Consider the following 13,726-nt stretch of genomic DNA (forward strand, 5'->3'; position numbering starts at 1 on the left):
TCTATTCTGGAAGGAAACATGTTAATGACAAATAGACAAAAAGAGCTTTGAGCCAGCAATGATTTTAGACATTTCCAAATTCATTTTAATATAACGGACGCGCGCGTGGAAACGCAAACATTACCCGTTATGGGGTCATACATGGACTCCTAACCATGGGGTCATACATGGACTCCTAACATTAACCATCATATTTGGTTCAGGACTGTTGACTCGAGGTTATCATAATACGGTTATTTAAAAAAGAAAACGGTCTAGATCAAAGTTTCTTAACGAGCTTGTGAGAGTGGAGTGGACTATAGAGTCATTTAAGTGGCCCATTTATACGCATGCGCGATCGTGCTTCACGTCACTAATCGTCTGAATTTTATTTTAATTACCTCTGCATTTGAATAAATAAAAGAAGCAAGAAGCCTGTGGATATAAAGTGAGGGGTCTTCTCCCTTGGGTAAAAATATTCTTTATATTAATTACCATGTGGGGTTCGCTTTTAATTCTTGCATTGGACATGGTGTCTAAACGCATTTCTAATTTATTTTGCAAATACATGTTTTTCAGAAAATTAATGTATTCCATGATACAAATTTTGCTGACTAGGAATATTTGTCTCTTCGCATTTGCGTAAAGCTTCCCTAATCTCCGTTGTCGTGTTCTGTATTTGCTGTTTGGTTATTTCGATGAATATCAGCAGTTCGGCGTCCCTTTCGTGGAATTTCAATCTGTAAACAAGTGTGATAAAACTGATATTTTTCACACATCTTCCGCGTTACCTCCGCTAACACAGTGTTGGCATCCGCTCTGCAATCTGTTGAAAAACCAATTGAAATAAGAAAGGCTTGCTGAGGCGAGAAAACTTAGGTACACTTCTCGGAATTCCTCATAGGGCTGTGTGGCCTGATTCTCCAGAAACCTGAGGATATTCTAGTCTTTAAACAGCCATTTTCTACACCTGCTAGCCAACCTACCCCGCTTCGTGATGTAATTTGCAAACCGCTGCGCTTTGTTTTACTGGAGTTATAAATTACGCATGAGCCGAGTACCAAAGTCAAAAATTGATCAAACTCGCCCAGAAAAGTCAGCTTGCTCACTTCCCTAAGAAATACGTCTAAACGCACATGGACTGGAACCCAAACTCGTGTTCAGGCCTTCTTTGCCATCAAGAGTGGCTCGTGTAAGATGGGGGTGAGGGTAACTGCAACTTTTCAAAGGAATCCTCAAATGATACAAGAACGTTATTTCATTGGCGTGCCTCAGTTTTGGTATTGGTTCAAATATGACAGAAAACGTGTCACATTCGTCCACTGTTTTCCTTAAATACCTTAGTGTTACCTAATCAGTCATTCTCTTCCCCCCCCCCGTCCCTTAATGAGCAATATACTACCTCACCAAGTTCTTTTATCTTTAAGAAGGGTCCCCTTACCCCTGGAGTGAAAGACGAGTCGAAATTAAAAATGATGATATAAGATTTACAAGTATCTATTTTTTCCTCCTAATACAGGATGAATGAGTCTGCAGAATAATGAATAACAATTTAGGAGGCACATACCTACGACCAGGTGAGCTGAAAGGATCGTTTTACCAGTGGTTAAAGACCAGACATGCGTCTTATGAATGCTTATCACATGATCAGTATCAGTTAAATCTTTTCTTAAGTCAGCAAGCCTTATGTTGGAAGGCACTCCTGAAAACGAGGCAGTTAGAACTACCTGTTAAGTAAATACCTCTTTTATCAAGAAGTGTCATCTCTATGTCTTCTACTTTTCTATCAGTCTTTTATAAATGAAATAGAATTTGACCTTGAATATACGTCATTTCTTCTATCTTTCCTTTTTTGAGTGTTTTTCACGCGAGCCTAGGTAAGCGCTTGGGAAGGAAAGGAAAGCGCGAGTAGAGTGCCAGGAAATTTCGAGGAAAGCACCAGGAAAACGTAAGGAAAGCACGGGATAAGCGTAAGGAAAACGCGAGGCAAGAGCGTGGAAACTGACCGTGAGGGCGAGACACCCGTAACGAGAGGAGCCAGAAAAATAAATGACTTTTTACGCCTATCCTATTGCGCGTATCTAACTCTCTCTTTGCACCCTCCTCAAGCTCGCCTCGTGCGTGCCTCCGCACGCCTGAAAAACACAGCCTAACCCTCGGAGTTCGCGCTCCATTGTTGAGTTAAAACCAGTTCGTTAGCTGAGCCAAACTAAGGGGTCCAACGCCACAGGCCTCCTGTGTGTCTCAAGAATTTCGAAGTTATTCATCTAAATTCGGAAAAACATAGTTGAAGTTTCATACCTTCTAGTAAAATATTGACAGACTGTTTCAAAACAGAACAAGTCGACAACAGAACCACGCATGCTCCTACCAGGCTTATTATTGGGTCCGCGATTTCCCAGGAGGGCTGAAAAGCAAATGGCAAACATCAGGAACAATATTACCTGAAGTATCAGTTTGCAGAGGAAAAGTTGTAAAAAGTTTACTGTTACGATTACGTCTTTGTGCTTCTACTTTCTTTTAAATTGACTTTCACAGAGAAACAAAGATATATTTTGAACCTGAGTCGAGAAAACTCGATAAGTGAACATAATGGAATAAAATGCTTTAGAGTGGTCTCCATGTTACTCAATCATCGCCAGTTTCTCAATCTCGTCCCAGGGGTGTCTCTAGCCATCCCAAATTAGTTTTCAGACCCCACACGAGACGGGAGAACGGAAGAGTTAAATTTAACAAGTCGGTTTTAGTTGCTTCTATGCGTGCCTGACGCGCGCGAGAGAAACGTGCGAAAGAAGCGCGAGATCAAAAGATGAAAATTCAAAACAAAGATGGCGGCGCGTTGAATTTTTTTCTACTTTTGTAAGAAGTTTACCTAAGAGCTTGTATTTGATGTGTTGAGCGGCTACTGTGAATGCAGGAGATAGAAACTAAGATAAAGAAGACGAGTTTTGGAGAAGTAAAGGTTGTTTCACTTCACATTTAAAAGAAATATTCAACCAATATGAAATCTTGCGACGACGAAAAAAGAACTCAAGTGAAGGATGATCTACCTGAAGTGGAAGAAGACTTTGAAACTTAAAGGAAAATAATATGATATAGCCAGAAGTCGTGTGTAGGATTTTTAAGATGAGCCCGGGAGGCTATATTTGACAGCTGTTTCATGATTTTCTTAATTAGCAGTAAACGTTTGTAAACATCAGATCGTAGGCGCGCGCGCGAGCACACACAATTGTCAGCGGTAGCTATAACAGATCATGAGCAAATGTCGATCTTATAGAATCCAGATTTTTAAATGCGCGAGAACGCGCGTGGAAATTGCTAAACTCACGAAAGCTATTGCATGAAGACAAGTCCGGTGACCCCTTCTTTTTATTGTTCCAATATGATAATAACGTCGAAAGGAATCATCAGAAAAAAAAAACTAGAAAATTCTACGGAAGGAAATTTCCGATGTCTGAAAATTCCCTTTTTTCTAGATTTTCTGAAATTCCGCTCCTTAGAATTTTTTAAAAATCTTTGTGCATTTTCCTTTTCAAGTGCCAAAAGCAATCACTGAAAAAAATCATGGGGTCACCGGGTTAGTTTTCGAATTATTTAAGCCACAAGCTAAAAAATGCGTCTGAATAAGCCTATGAAAGCGTTGCCATGGAAACTGCTAGTGGCAAGATGACACCTATTTTTGGATAACCAATGATTATATAATTCAACCCCGTAAAAATGTTCAACTGGCCTTGGTCAGTCTTTCTGTTGTATTCTTTCAAAGTTACAAACCATCAAAAAGACGAAAACCGGTACGAGCCACCTTAAAACGCGCTCTTTGTCTTATTGTGTGCTTACATTTTTAAAAATCTTTAACCTCTAAGTGTGACTAATATCTCATTTCTCCTGTCATAATCACTGATGAATCAAACTTTAAGGTCTCGAGAATAAGGAGAATGATCAATACCTGAAGGAGCAAATGCACAGTGAACAGTATGGAGAATATGCATGCTGATAGTAAGGTGTAAAGGATAGTAACAGAAGTAAAAACTGCGCGGTTTCTGGTGCATACTTCTCCTTTTAACTTACGTTTATTTTGATGAGGATTGCGCCAACCAGCACAGCGAAACTATGGCAAACGTCTCCAAGCGTGTGAAGAATGGCGGCTTTCACTGTCATGTTGGCCTCGTGATGGTGATGGCCTCCAAGATGTGAATGACCGTTCAGCAAGAAAATAATTCTGCAAGCGAGTAATCAAGGTTTGATTTGTAGAGACACACTGGTTCGTAACATTTCAGAACATAAAATATGTTGGAAAACTGTGATTTGGTAGAAATACAGACGCAAATAGGAGCACGATACACGCTTTGGAGCATTATTATCAGTCTGGTCGTTAACTGTTGGCTAGGGGGTAGAGTAGGGGGATTTTGGAAAAGATCACATGGTTTTCAGGAGGGGAACGGACGGGGAGATCAGTCGCTAACAAAGTAGAAAAGGGGGGACTATAGAAAAACTGACTCTCAATTAACTGAAAATGACGGAGAACATTAGATTATTTTTACAAAGCCTTATGGGGGGAACTCCATATCCCCAGCCCTCCCCCCCCCCGCCGAAAAATAATAAACAGTCCCTAGATAAGTTGTTTTTGTAGACGCAGCGAAAAAATGTTTCCAAACGTAGAACTTTAGTTCACTCTCAAGATGACGTGTTTGTTGATGAAAGAGTGTTAAAGAGACATTTGCATTTTTGACGAACATACTTACATGATATTGGCGCTAAAAGCTAAAGCGGCCGTCAGTATCATTGCGTTGGAGTTTATGTGACTGTGGTGACTGCTGTGGCCTGGGATGAGTCTTAAAATTGATTCATATGCGAGCACGCCGGTCAGCAGCCATAATGTGGCTATCACAACGCATGCACCAAGTATTTCTGTCAATGAAAAAATGACGCAGTTACAAAGGGTGTACATGTAATGAGAACTAACGAGAGGTCGGTGTTATTAAAGAAGGAAAATCGTCTTTACCAGCTCTGTAATATCCGAATGTTTTATTGTCGTTTGGTTTCCATCTTGCGATCCAAGAGGCAATCAAACTCAACAATAAAGAATTCAAATCAAAGAATTGATGGATTGCGTCGTTCATTACAGCAAGACTGTTGGCTAAAAATCCTCCTGAAAAATAAAAAGAAGGGAAAAGCGCAACTTTAAACAAATTATCTCAGTTCTTTGTCTAATGTTTGTAACGATTGTTTTACATTGATCTTTACATGACCAAATACATCACATCTATCATTGATCTAGTTGTCTCTCTCCGCGCAAAGCATCTGACTTCTCGTATCCACGCAGTTTGCAGAATGCTAGTCAAATATAAATTTTATTTATGGTTTGGCTTATGCCGGACGAGTTCTCAGACCATAAAATGAAAAGTCTGCGAGCTAGAATTTTTAGTGGAGACCGACCAAGACTCAGACTCGATTTTGTCTCACGACTCAGACAAGAAAGGATGGCAATTCGTAGGGGAAAAACTTCCTATTACTTCCTAACGGAAATAGTCAAGGGCCCTATGTTCGTCAAGCTCAAAACAGAACATATTTACTATACACACACAACAACAACAACAACAACAACAACAAAAAAGAAAAAGAAAAAAGGAAAAAAATGAAAAAAAAAAAAAAGAAAGAAAAGGAGAATAACAGAGGTCTCTAGATCAAGTGAGCCCCGAGAAAAGTCAAAGCGCGCGGTCAACATTTATTTCCTACTTCAAAAATGATCAAATGACTTTTAATCAGGGTTTTCCCAATTCCAAATTCAAAAGCCCTGCGGGCGTTCAAAAGCCTTTTTGAACACTGCTTTGTGATTGGATGAAGGGCAAGACAGCTCAGATTAGTCTACGTAGGGGATTTTCTATTTACGCTTCGCCGGGAGGATAATATTTCCACGTGAAGCCATGGAAATAGGATATGTATATATGTTAAAGAGGTTACATAATTGAGGGAGAAGATCAAAAAGATGGATTCGAGAGGGTTTTGATCGAACTATCTCAACGCTATAGAAACCATCGAAACTTAAATGCCACTCAAAGACTTCGAAACCTTGTAGGCAGAACAGAAACGCCGAATTGACTTATTTCAGGTGACCGAAAAAGCTGATAAGGTTCGCAAACAAAGGCATGTTTGATATTTTAAAGAGACTCGCATCCGTCTGTTGAACAAATGGTGTGTACTTTGTCGTTGAATCGAAACTTTAAACAAAGCTATCGATAAATGATACGTTTTATAAAGTTCTCGCGTGAATTCTGAGGATTGAATTTCCTTCTCAGTGTCTATATGGAAGAAACTGAATAGAATTTTATCATGACGATAAATACAATTTGCTTTTTCCGTTTTAAAATGAGTTGAATGGAGCACAATTTGTGTCGTCAAGAGATACACTTTACTGTCAAAGTAATTTAACACTATTTAGTGCTATAGAGCAAAATGAAAAACGACAACTACCTGTGTGTATTGGTGGAATGAGAAAACAATTTTGAATCTCCGCAGGATTTTTCTATTCTCTAGTGAAGATTTGCTTTCATAGAAGTCAATGTTGAAAAAAAAAAATCCAAATCAGGGGAGATAAAAATGGCAAATAAACGTCACAGAATTAACTTCAGAGATATATTTGACCCCGATATTCGTTTTACTCCAGAAAAAAAATTGTCCGGTAAAATTACTCGTTTCCATAAAGATCGCGTAATACTAAAGGCCTAGCTGATTTTTTGACATGAATAGATTGAATAAAATCGGACCTCGCCTCACTGAGAAAGAAAAAACAGTTTGATCGTTACTGTTTGCTATTAAATCAGAAGGTGAGGTAAATATGATTGAACTACAGAACTTACCGATCACCTCGCAGACGATGAACACTGTACAGAAAGCACATGCTAAAATCAAACGCTTTCTGGCGTCATTTTCATGACTGTCCTTTTCCTTCTTCACAAACTGGCAACCAATTTCTTCATCGGCTTGAGTAAGCTTCGAGTATTCGTTTCCAGCCATAACATTTCTACGCATTTTATTAACCGGACGGTATATTTCAGTTACTCGTCCTGGTTCGGTTTGATACACGGTTAAAATTACTTGGCGTTGACTGTCACGGGATTTCGGCCAGTCGCATTGGTTGAAGCGTGAAGCTGGCCTTGCAGTTGTTCAAATAACAGCGACAAAACAAAGAAGTTTTAACCATGTTTGATATTGAAGTGTTTAAATTGCTTTAATTTGAAATTTGCATACAAAGCAATGCGATATTAAGCGAACCTCGACACTTAAAGCGAGTTTTTTTGGAACCATTAGCGTAAAAATTAGAGAAATAAAAGGGCTATAATGTGTTACGACGCCGGCCACTTGCTGGCTTTCTTGTTAAAAGAACAAAATGGACGAATTTATGATTTTTATTGAGTAATTTTAAACAGATTAGAGAACGTGATATGTGCCTTGTTTTAAAGATATTTTAAAATGTGTATCTTTCCAATAGGTTCGATATATAGGTCGTTTCGAAACTTAGAGAAGATCGGATTCCTGAAAGAGTTGGTTCTGGCGCTTTATCATTTTAGCAGTCTGTAGATCAACATTGTGCAAGTCTCGCAGATTTTAGCCGTCGAAATATAATACATTCTCCTAAAACTGAAAATTGATCGTGTAAATCATGTGTACACCAAGAGATCTTCCTCGGTCTCGAGCATAAACAAATCACATGTATGAAAAATTCGACATTCAGCTAAATTGTATCGGAAAATCCCTCAGATATTTATCAACACGTGTGGAAATTAGCCTTGCTTTTACTGTGCGGTATAACTAAATGTTGTTATAATGACACTTTTCCTGAAATATAATTGATCTTGATAACAGCAGTTTTGAGTTTTGTTTACTGAACGCATCCAACAGTACACTGAACTCGGTAGTTCAAAAAAATTCAATCTCCTCAGAAAAGGTTTTTTTATACAACCAAAAAAGCTTAAATGGTTGAAAAATTGGAAGTGTAAAATGTTTACTTTCTTCAGTCTAAGAGGCAATATTTGTACTTTTAATTTAAACGGTCTGAGTGATATTGACAACATTAACCTTCAGCTTGTGACTTAAAAGCCCTCATGTCAGCTATCTTTGCCATCGGGTTTTAAAGTTATTTTGGATCAATAATTGAAAACACTGCAAGGAAGTGCAAATCATCTTGATTGATGCTATCACTGATTTCGGATCTTAAATGGTTAGAACTGACAAGATATTAGTTTCAGTTTTATAAATCTGAAATAGCAGGGTTTCTCTAGGATGGAAAAGATTTTTGAAGGAATCGGCCGCGTTATTGTTTTGATAGTTTATTTTTCAGCAGCTGTTAATATAAGTAAAAATTCTTTCATGAAATTCCACTTTCATTCATGTGAGGGGATTTTGATCGATACAAAAGGTAAATATATTCTACATATTGACTGTGTGGGAGGGCCGCACGGGAAAATGTTTGGCTTGAGGACCTGCATGACGTACGAACGGAACGCCGTCACTTGTGTGCATCATGACATGAAGAGCCAGATATTTCTCGATATTTTCCTGTTAGCGCGATTGAACTCAATCAATGATTATTTCATCATTTTTGTTCAGTTTTATCGAAAGAGAGAGTGGTTCATTTCTTATTAAAAATTAGCCGACTCCTTGAAGCGCGGGAAAACACGAGTGATCCAGGTGCAGTCGGTCTTAGTTTTAATTCTGATTGGCTAAGAGGACGGCGCAAGTTTTCTGGACCAATCATAGACTAAAGTTAAGCAAAGGCAATAAGCCCTGGGTAACTTTCGAAACTCAATTCAAAATTTTTCCAACCCTCGCATTCTCAGGATTCTCAATTCAGTTAGCAATAAGAAATATTATTACAAACCCAACATAAATAAATATACAGTTATCCAAAATCTCTCACTAAACGTAGGCAATTACAATTCAAAATAGTCACTTGCTTCCCTGAAAGGCTTCGGAGTCTTCTAGCCAAATCAACTTTAGCCTTCAAGGATTCCCGGCTCTGTTACGAGGAGAAATATTGCCTCATTATTTTTCTTCCTATTACTTAAGTTTTATTGCAATTGCCAACGAATTTTTGCAGGGGCTTCGCATTTTGAACTAAGCTTCTAATTTACTGTCTTCATTTTGAGTTTGCTGAGCCGGATAAACACCCCGTGTTGAATTTTTCGTTTTTGATTCAGTGTTGTCGTAATTTTTGCTACAAAGTAGTTTAGGAACATTGCCAGATCGTTGCCAGATCTCCATATTCAAGCCCAAACTTCAAAAAAACTTTCACGAGGGGAATCTGGGTCGGAGGTGGTGCGTTTTGGACGAGTTCATAACGATTGAATGAGTCTTCAAATTGACGTTGTTTTGAAGTTAAAAAAAAAAGCTGTCAAAGTTTTGACTGCTTCTTTGATATCTTTGGCTTTTTAGGTTTCTTTGCAGGTTTATGGTCTGAAGGAAACAAGCCACTCGGTAACAGTCCCGTAAACATTCCATCTTCTTCCTCGCTCTCCGAGTCCTCGGAAGTCGATTCCCAGCCATGCAAAGTCGCCATGGTGGTTTGAAGATCTGTTTTTCCCGGCACAATATTCAACAGTTCAAGTTGATGCCACATCACCACTTCCTTTTCTACCATAAGCTGCCATTGCGCAAGCGCCTGTCCGACTCCTTGGCAACCAATGCAAAGCTCACCTATGAGACGTTTTCGACCAATCAGCGGCCTGTCTTTGACATGAATAACAAGGTTGACTTCGTCCAGAAGATCTTCTTCTACTGTGAATTTTAGTTCTTGTTCAAATTTTGGCTCGAGGTTTTTCTTTACAACCTTTGTTTTCTTTGATGTTATTATTTTTGAGCCTCGCACGAGGTGAAGCTTGACGTAGGAGTCTGCAATTAAACAGAAAAAATCTTAAGCAAAGATCGCCTAATTTAGATATCTAACTACATAGTTCCAAAATCCTTATACATCATTTATTTGTTGGTGTTTCTGTTCTTCTGTTCATCGGTTCGTAGCTTCGTCTATTTGTTTGTTCATATGTTTATCTGTTCGTCCGCTCGTCTGTTCGTCCGCTCGTCTGTTCGTCTGCTCGTTTTTGCGTCTGTTCGTTGGTTTGTCGATTTGTCTATTCGTTCTTTCGTATGTCTGTTTGTTCACTTGTTCGTTTCTTCGACTTTCCGTCGTGCATTCGTTGTAGGCAGCGTGTATTTTCGTCGTATGTTCGTTATGTCTGTAGGTCTAGATCGCAAAGTTTAAGGAACTTTGGGAGGCCGCACCCATAAATACCTTGATATTTTCATGGTTATCAAAACAAAGATGATAATAAAAATCTAAGAAATACTTACTGCACGACACTTTTCCAGGGAAGGGTCTCAGTCCCTTGCATTCCTTTATTTTCACAGTAACCTCGCTATCCCTTCCAAAATATCGCATTGATATCAGAATATCTCCGCGCTCTGCGCCGCGGACCTGAAAGAAATAAAAAAGTGTTTAAAAGTGGGGAACTTGAGGATGCTTTAGAATAATCAGGAGATGTATGAGGTTTTGGCAGGAAATAAGCGAAAACCTCACCAGCGTGACATGCTAAGGCGGGAAACGAAAGAACGGACAACGCTTTGGCAGGAAACGAATGGTTACATGATAAGGAGCGAGGAAAGGCGATAAATGTCGTGATCGTAGGACATAATGTTACCCACCGAATCAATCCATCTCAGGTCGCCTTCATATATTGTCTCTTTGGCTTTGCTTTTAAAGCTGACGTCATCGAGCTCTAACTTGTATGAGCCAATCAAATCTCTGGTTGAGATCTGATTGTAATCACATACGTGAAGATACATCTTCTGATCGTCGACTTCTTCTTTGAGAATTTTGATACGAACCTCGTCGTCGAAAACGGGATTAAACTCGTTTCTGATGTACTTTGTTCGCGGTTTATTGGCAGTCATTCGATGAAAGGGAAACATTTCTACTTCAACGTAAGTGTAAACCGTTCCACCAACGAATTTCATTGGCAATCCCTCGCAGTAATAAACTTTTACTCTCAATTCAGATCTGCCAAAAAATAATTCCAATCATAATCATAAATGGGCCTACACTCGCAGATTGGGAAACTCATTTCCCCTACCCCCCCCCCCAGTCCCTGTCAATGTTGGTTTGCAAACTCCATGGACACATTACCAATGAACGGATTTGTAAGGGGGGGGGGGAAGAGGTGAATAGATATCATCAAACGCTGTTCTGGAGAAGTGCCCTAACTAATTAAGTGTGGGAGTGTAGGACGAAAAAATACAGATAAGAAATTGAACGGTGGCAGCGGATAACCTTGATAGGGCGTTTTGCTCCCCCCCCCCCCACCCCCGTTGTTTTTGGTCAAATTGGAATTTGAACTATTTTCTTTTTGTGAAGGTGTAAAAACCAGAGAAGTTGGGGGAAGAACAGGTTCTAACAACAAGTATAACCTCTGCACCAGTTCTACTCCTTTGATATGGGTGACTACTTTTATTGACTTAGAATAATTCAGCTTTTTTCTCTGCCTAAGAAGTTGGAAGAAAAAGTTTAGCTCTACGATTCCCGACTTACAGTTCTTCGTCGTAAGCAAGAGAAAACTTGATCTTTCCAAGATGTTCCTACACAAATCAAATGATAAAAATAACTTGTTAGTAACCTTTCCTAGAGAATTCACGCCTGCTCGTTACATTTTGATCACAAAGTGCCACGACGAGCGCCGGTGAGAAGCCAGATACGCCCACTGCTTTGAAGTTGGAAGGGTCAAAACAGGTCTGCAATCCGTGCGCATGTCCGCTATGAGCAACCGCGCCACTAAAAACATCAATAAAAAGCTCTGCTTAAAGCTTTTATGCTTTAACTATTAAACTAAATATCAATAGCTTTTCAGGTTCTACACAAGTTCGAATGTTGGTAGCAACAAACGTAGGCCCTAAAAATTCCGACTTGAATAAGCCAGTCGCTATCATACTCCTTACCAGTTTCTTTTTATCTGTCGAGGCCGGCTGCACCGCTGACAACTCCATATCGGGGGCTGCATCAGGCAATTCGACGTTTTCCTCTCTCTTTATCAGGGCTCCAAGTTTTGTCAAAGCTCGCTCCTTTGCTTCCTTCAATCCTTTGTAAGCTTGACGGATACACACCAATATCACTATAACAATGATGATGGCTATAATAATTCCTACGATCATTCCAATCTTGCTTCCTGTAACGAAAGCTATCACCTCGCCTGAGTACTTGTCGACCACTGGAATAGGAAACAGAACAGTGCGTCATTTAAAAACGCAAGAAATTTAACCGATACGGAATTAATAGTGAGGAATTTTAATTTATGCACTCTTTAAAAGGATTGGTGTTTAAGATCGAGTAGAAGTTGAGGGTTCATGTGGAAGACTTTCTATTTTTCTTTTTATTTGCACTCAGGAGTAAAAATTTTCAAATACCGAAGCCAAGCGTCTATCACTGGTTGTTTGTGCCTTTTCTTTTTTAATTTCTTGATGAACGTTTTGCGGCCCTACGCGCATTTAAAATGACCATTAATTTTTTTAATTAATTCACATTACCTTCTTCATGGAAATCCAAGACAAATAAAGAAACATGGGCTGCTCGTTTGATCATGGAATGAAATCTTATACAGAGATTTTCACTGGAAAAAGTAGACAATATTAACCTAAATGAATTCGAGACTACCTCGCGAATCTCTTTGTATTTCGTAGGCGATGAACAGGATCCAGATGACAACGTTACGATACACGATCGTTTAAGAGCTCTCGAAGATTATGTTAAATATGAAATTTTATCTTTCACTTAGAGGAGGTGTGGAAAGATTGTTTTTAATGGATCATCGTGTAGGTTTTTTACGGTCAAAAATGGTTGTCGGTACACCACCCTCTGTGAATTATAAACGTTTACTGAGATAACTAGCTCGTAAATTGAGGAATATTAAATCTTTGTACATTTGACTTACGCCAATTAAAACAACAATCTCCATAATCTAAGCACAGTTTTTTCTAAATGTTCAATATTCAAGACTCAAAGTTAAGCGGATCTCAAGGTTAATGTTCACCCGTTCCATACCAATAAACACATTTGACTTATATTTGCCTCGCTACGCATAAGTAAAGCAACAATGGACTTACAAGTTCCATTTGTTGGCGGAGAAGTCGTCGAAAAGTTCCCCTTGAAATTGGTTGGTGTTATCAAGGTACTGTGTTCCATTTTCGTCGAGATAGTTTGTATCTTGCTTGGTTCTGTCAATTTTTCGATCAAATTCTTCAGTGTTCTAATTGGCGGGCGGTTTTCGAATCTTTCTTAGCCAAAGAATCATGGCCCGCTCATTTCAAGTTGAGGTTTCCGTCAGCTGGTTAACGTTGTTTAAACCGAATTGACATACAAAAAATTCTCTTAAACAACGCTTCCAAAATGTTGAAAGACGTAAATATTTCGTCACCAACCAGATCCTAAGCGACTGAGGGCTTGAAGAAATATTTTCCCCTGGGGGCAAAAGACTGGAAGATGAATTGTGAAGAACTTGCGGGAAAACGCAAATTGTTCTGTTCGAGGTTCTCGAACCTAATTGTCTTAATGATGATCAGCTTTCTCTGCGGTCAGAAAACTGCAGGAGACCATGATGTGATAGCAGCATCGCATGAAAAGCAATGATTCCTTGATCACGATGCGAGGGCAGACGCAAGTGCAATTCAATGCAAATTCAGTTGTGAGCAGCGCTCTCTAAAGTGCAGC

At 39.2% G+C, this 13,726-nt stretch overlaps 2 protein-coding genes across 2 annotated transcripts; both read right to left on the reverse strand.

The window, feature by feature from the left end:
- Positions 1–356: 356 nt before the first annotated feature.
- Positions 357–7,204, reverse strand: LOC111320852 (proton-coupled zinc antiporter SLC30A8-like). The gene is made up of 7 exons (XM_022923567.2): positions 6,837–7,204; positions 4,982–5,128; positions 4,722–4,887; positions 4,048–4,198; positions 2,281–2,386; positions 1,547–1,681; positions 357–805 (listed from the first exon to the last, which is right to left on the reverse strand). Exons 1-7 carry the CDS (start codon positions 7,006–7,008, stop codon positions 633–635), a joined length of 1,050 nt encoding a protein of 349 aa, XP_022779302.2. The 5' UTR covers positions 7,009–7,204; the 3' UTR covers positions 357–632.
- A 1,621-nt stretch (positions 7,205–8,825) lies between these two features.
- LOC111320869 (synaptotagmin-1) lies at positions 8,826–13,711 on the reverse strand. The gene is made up of 6 exons (XM_022923598.2): positions 13,123–13,711; positions 11,962–12,230; positions 11,558–11,604; positions 10,675–11,029; positions 10,324–10,447; positions 8,826–9,867 (listed from the first exon to the last, which is right to left on the reverse strand). Exons 1-6 carry the CDS (start codon positions 13,199–13,201, stop codon positions 9,371–9,373), a joined length of 1,371 nt encoding a protein of 456 aa, XP_022779333.1. The 5' UTR covers positions 13,202–13,711; the 3' UTR covers positions 8,826–9,370.
- Positions 13,712–13,726: the final 15 nt, after the last annotated feature.

This window comes from Stylophora pistillata, chromosome 12 (genome assembly GCF_964205215.1).
Source record: "Stylophora pistillata chromosome 12, jaStyPist1.2, whole genome shotgun sequence".
Taxonomy (NCBI): domain Eukaryota; kingdom Metazoa; phylum Cnidaria; class Anthozoa; order Scleractinia; family Pocilloporidae; genus Stylophora; species Stylophora pistillata.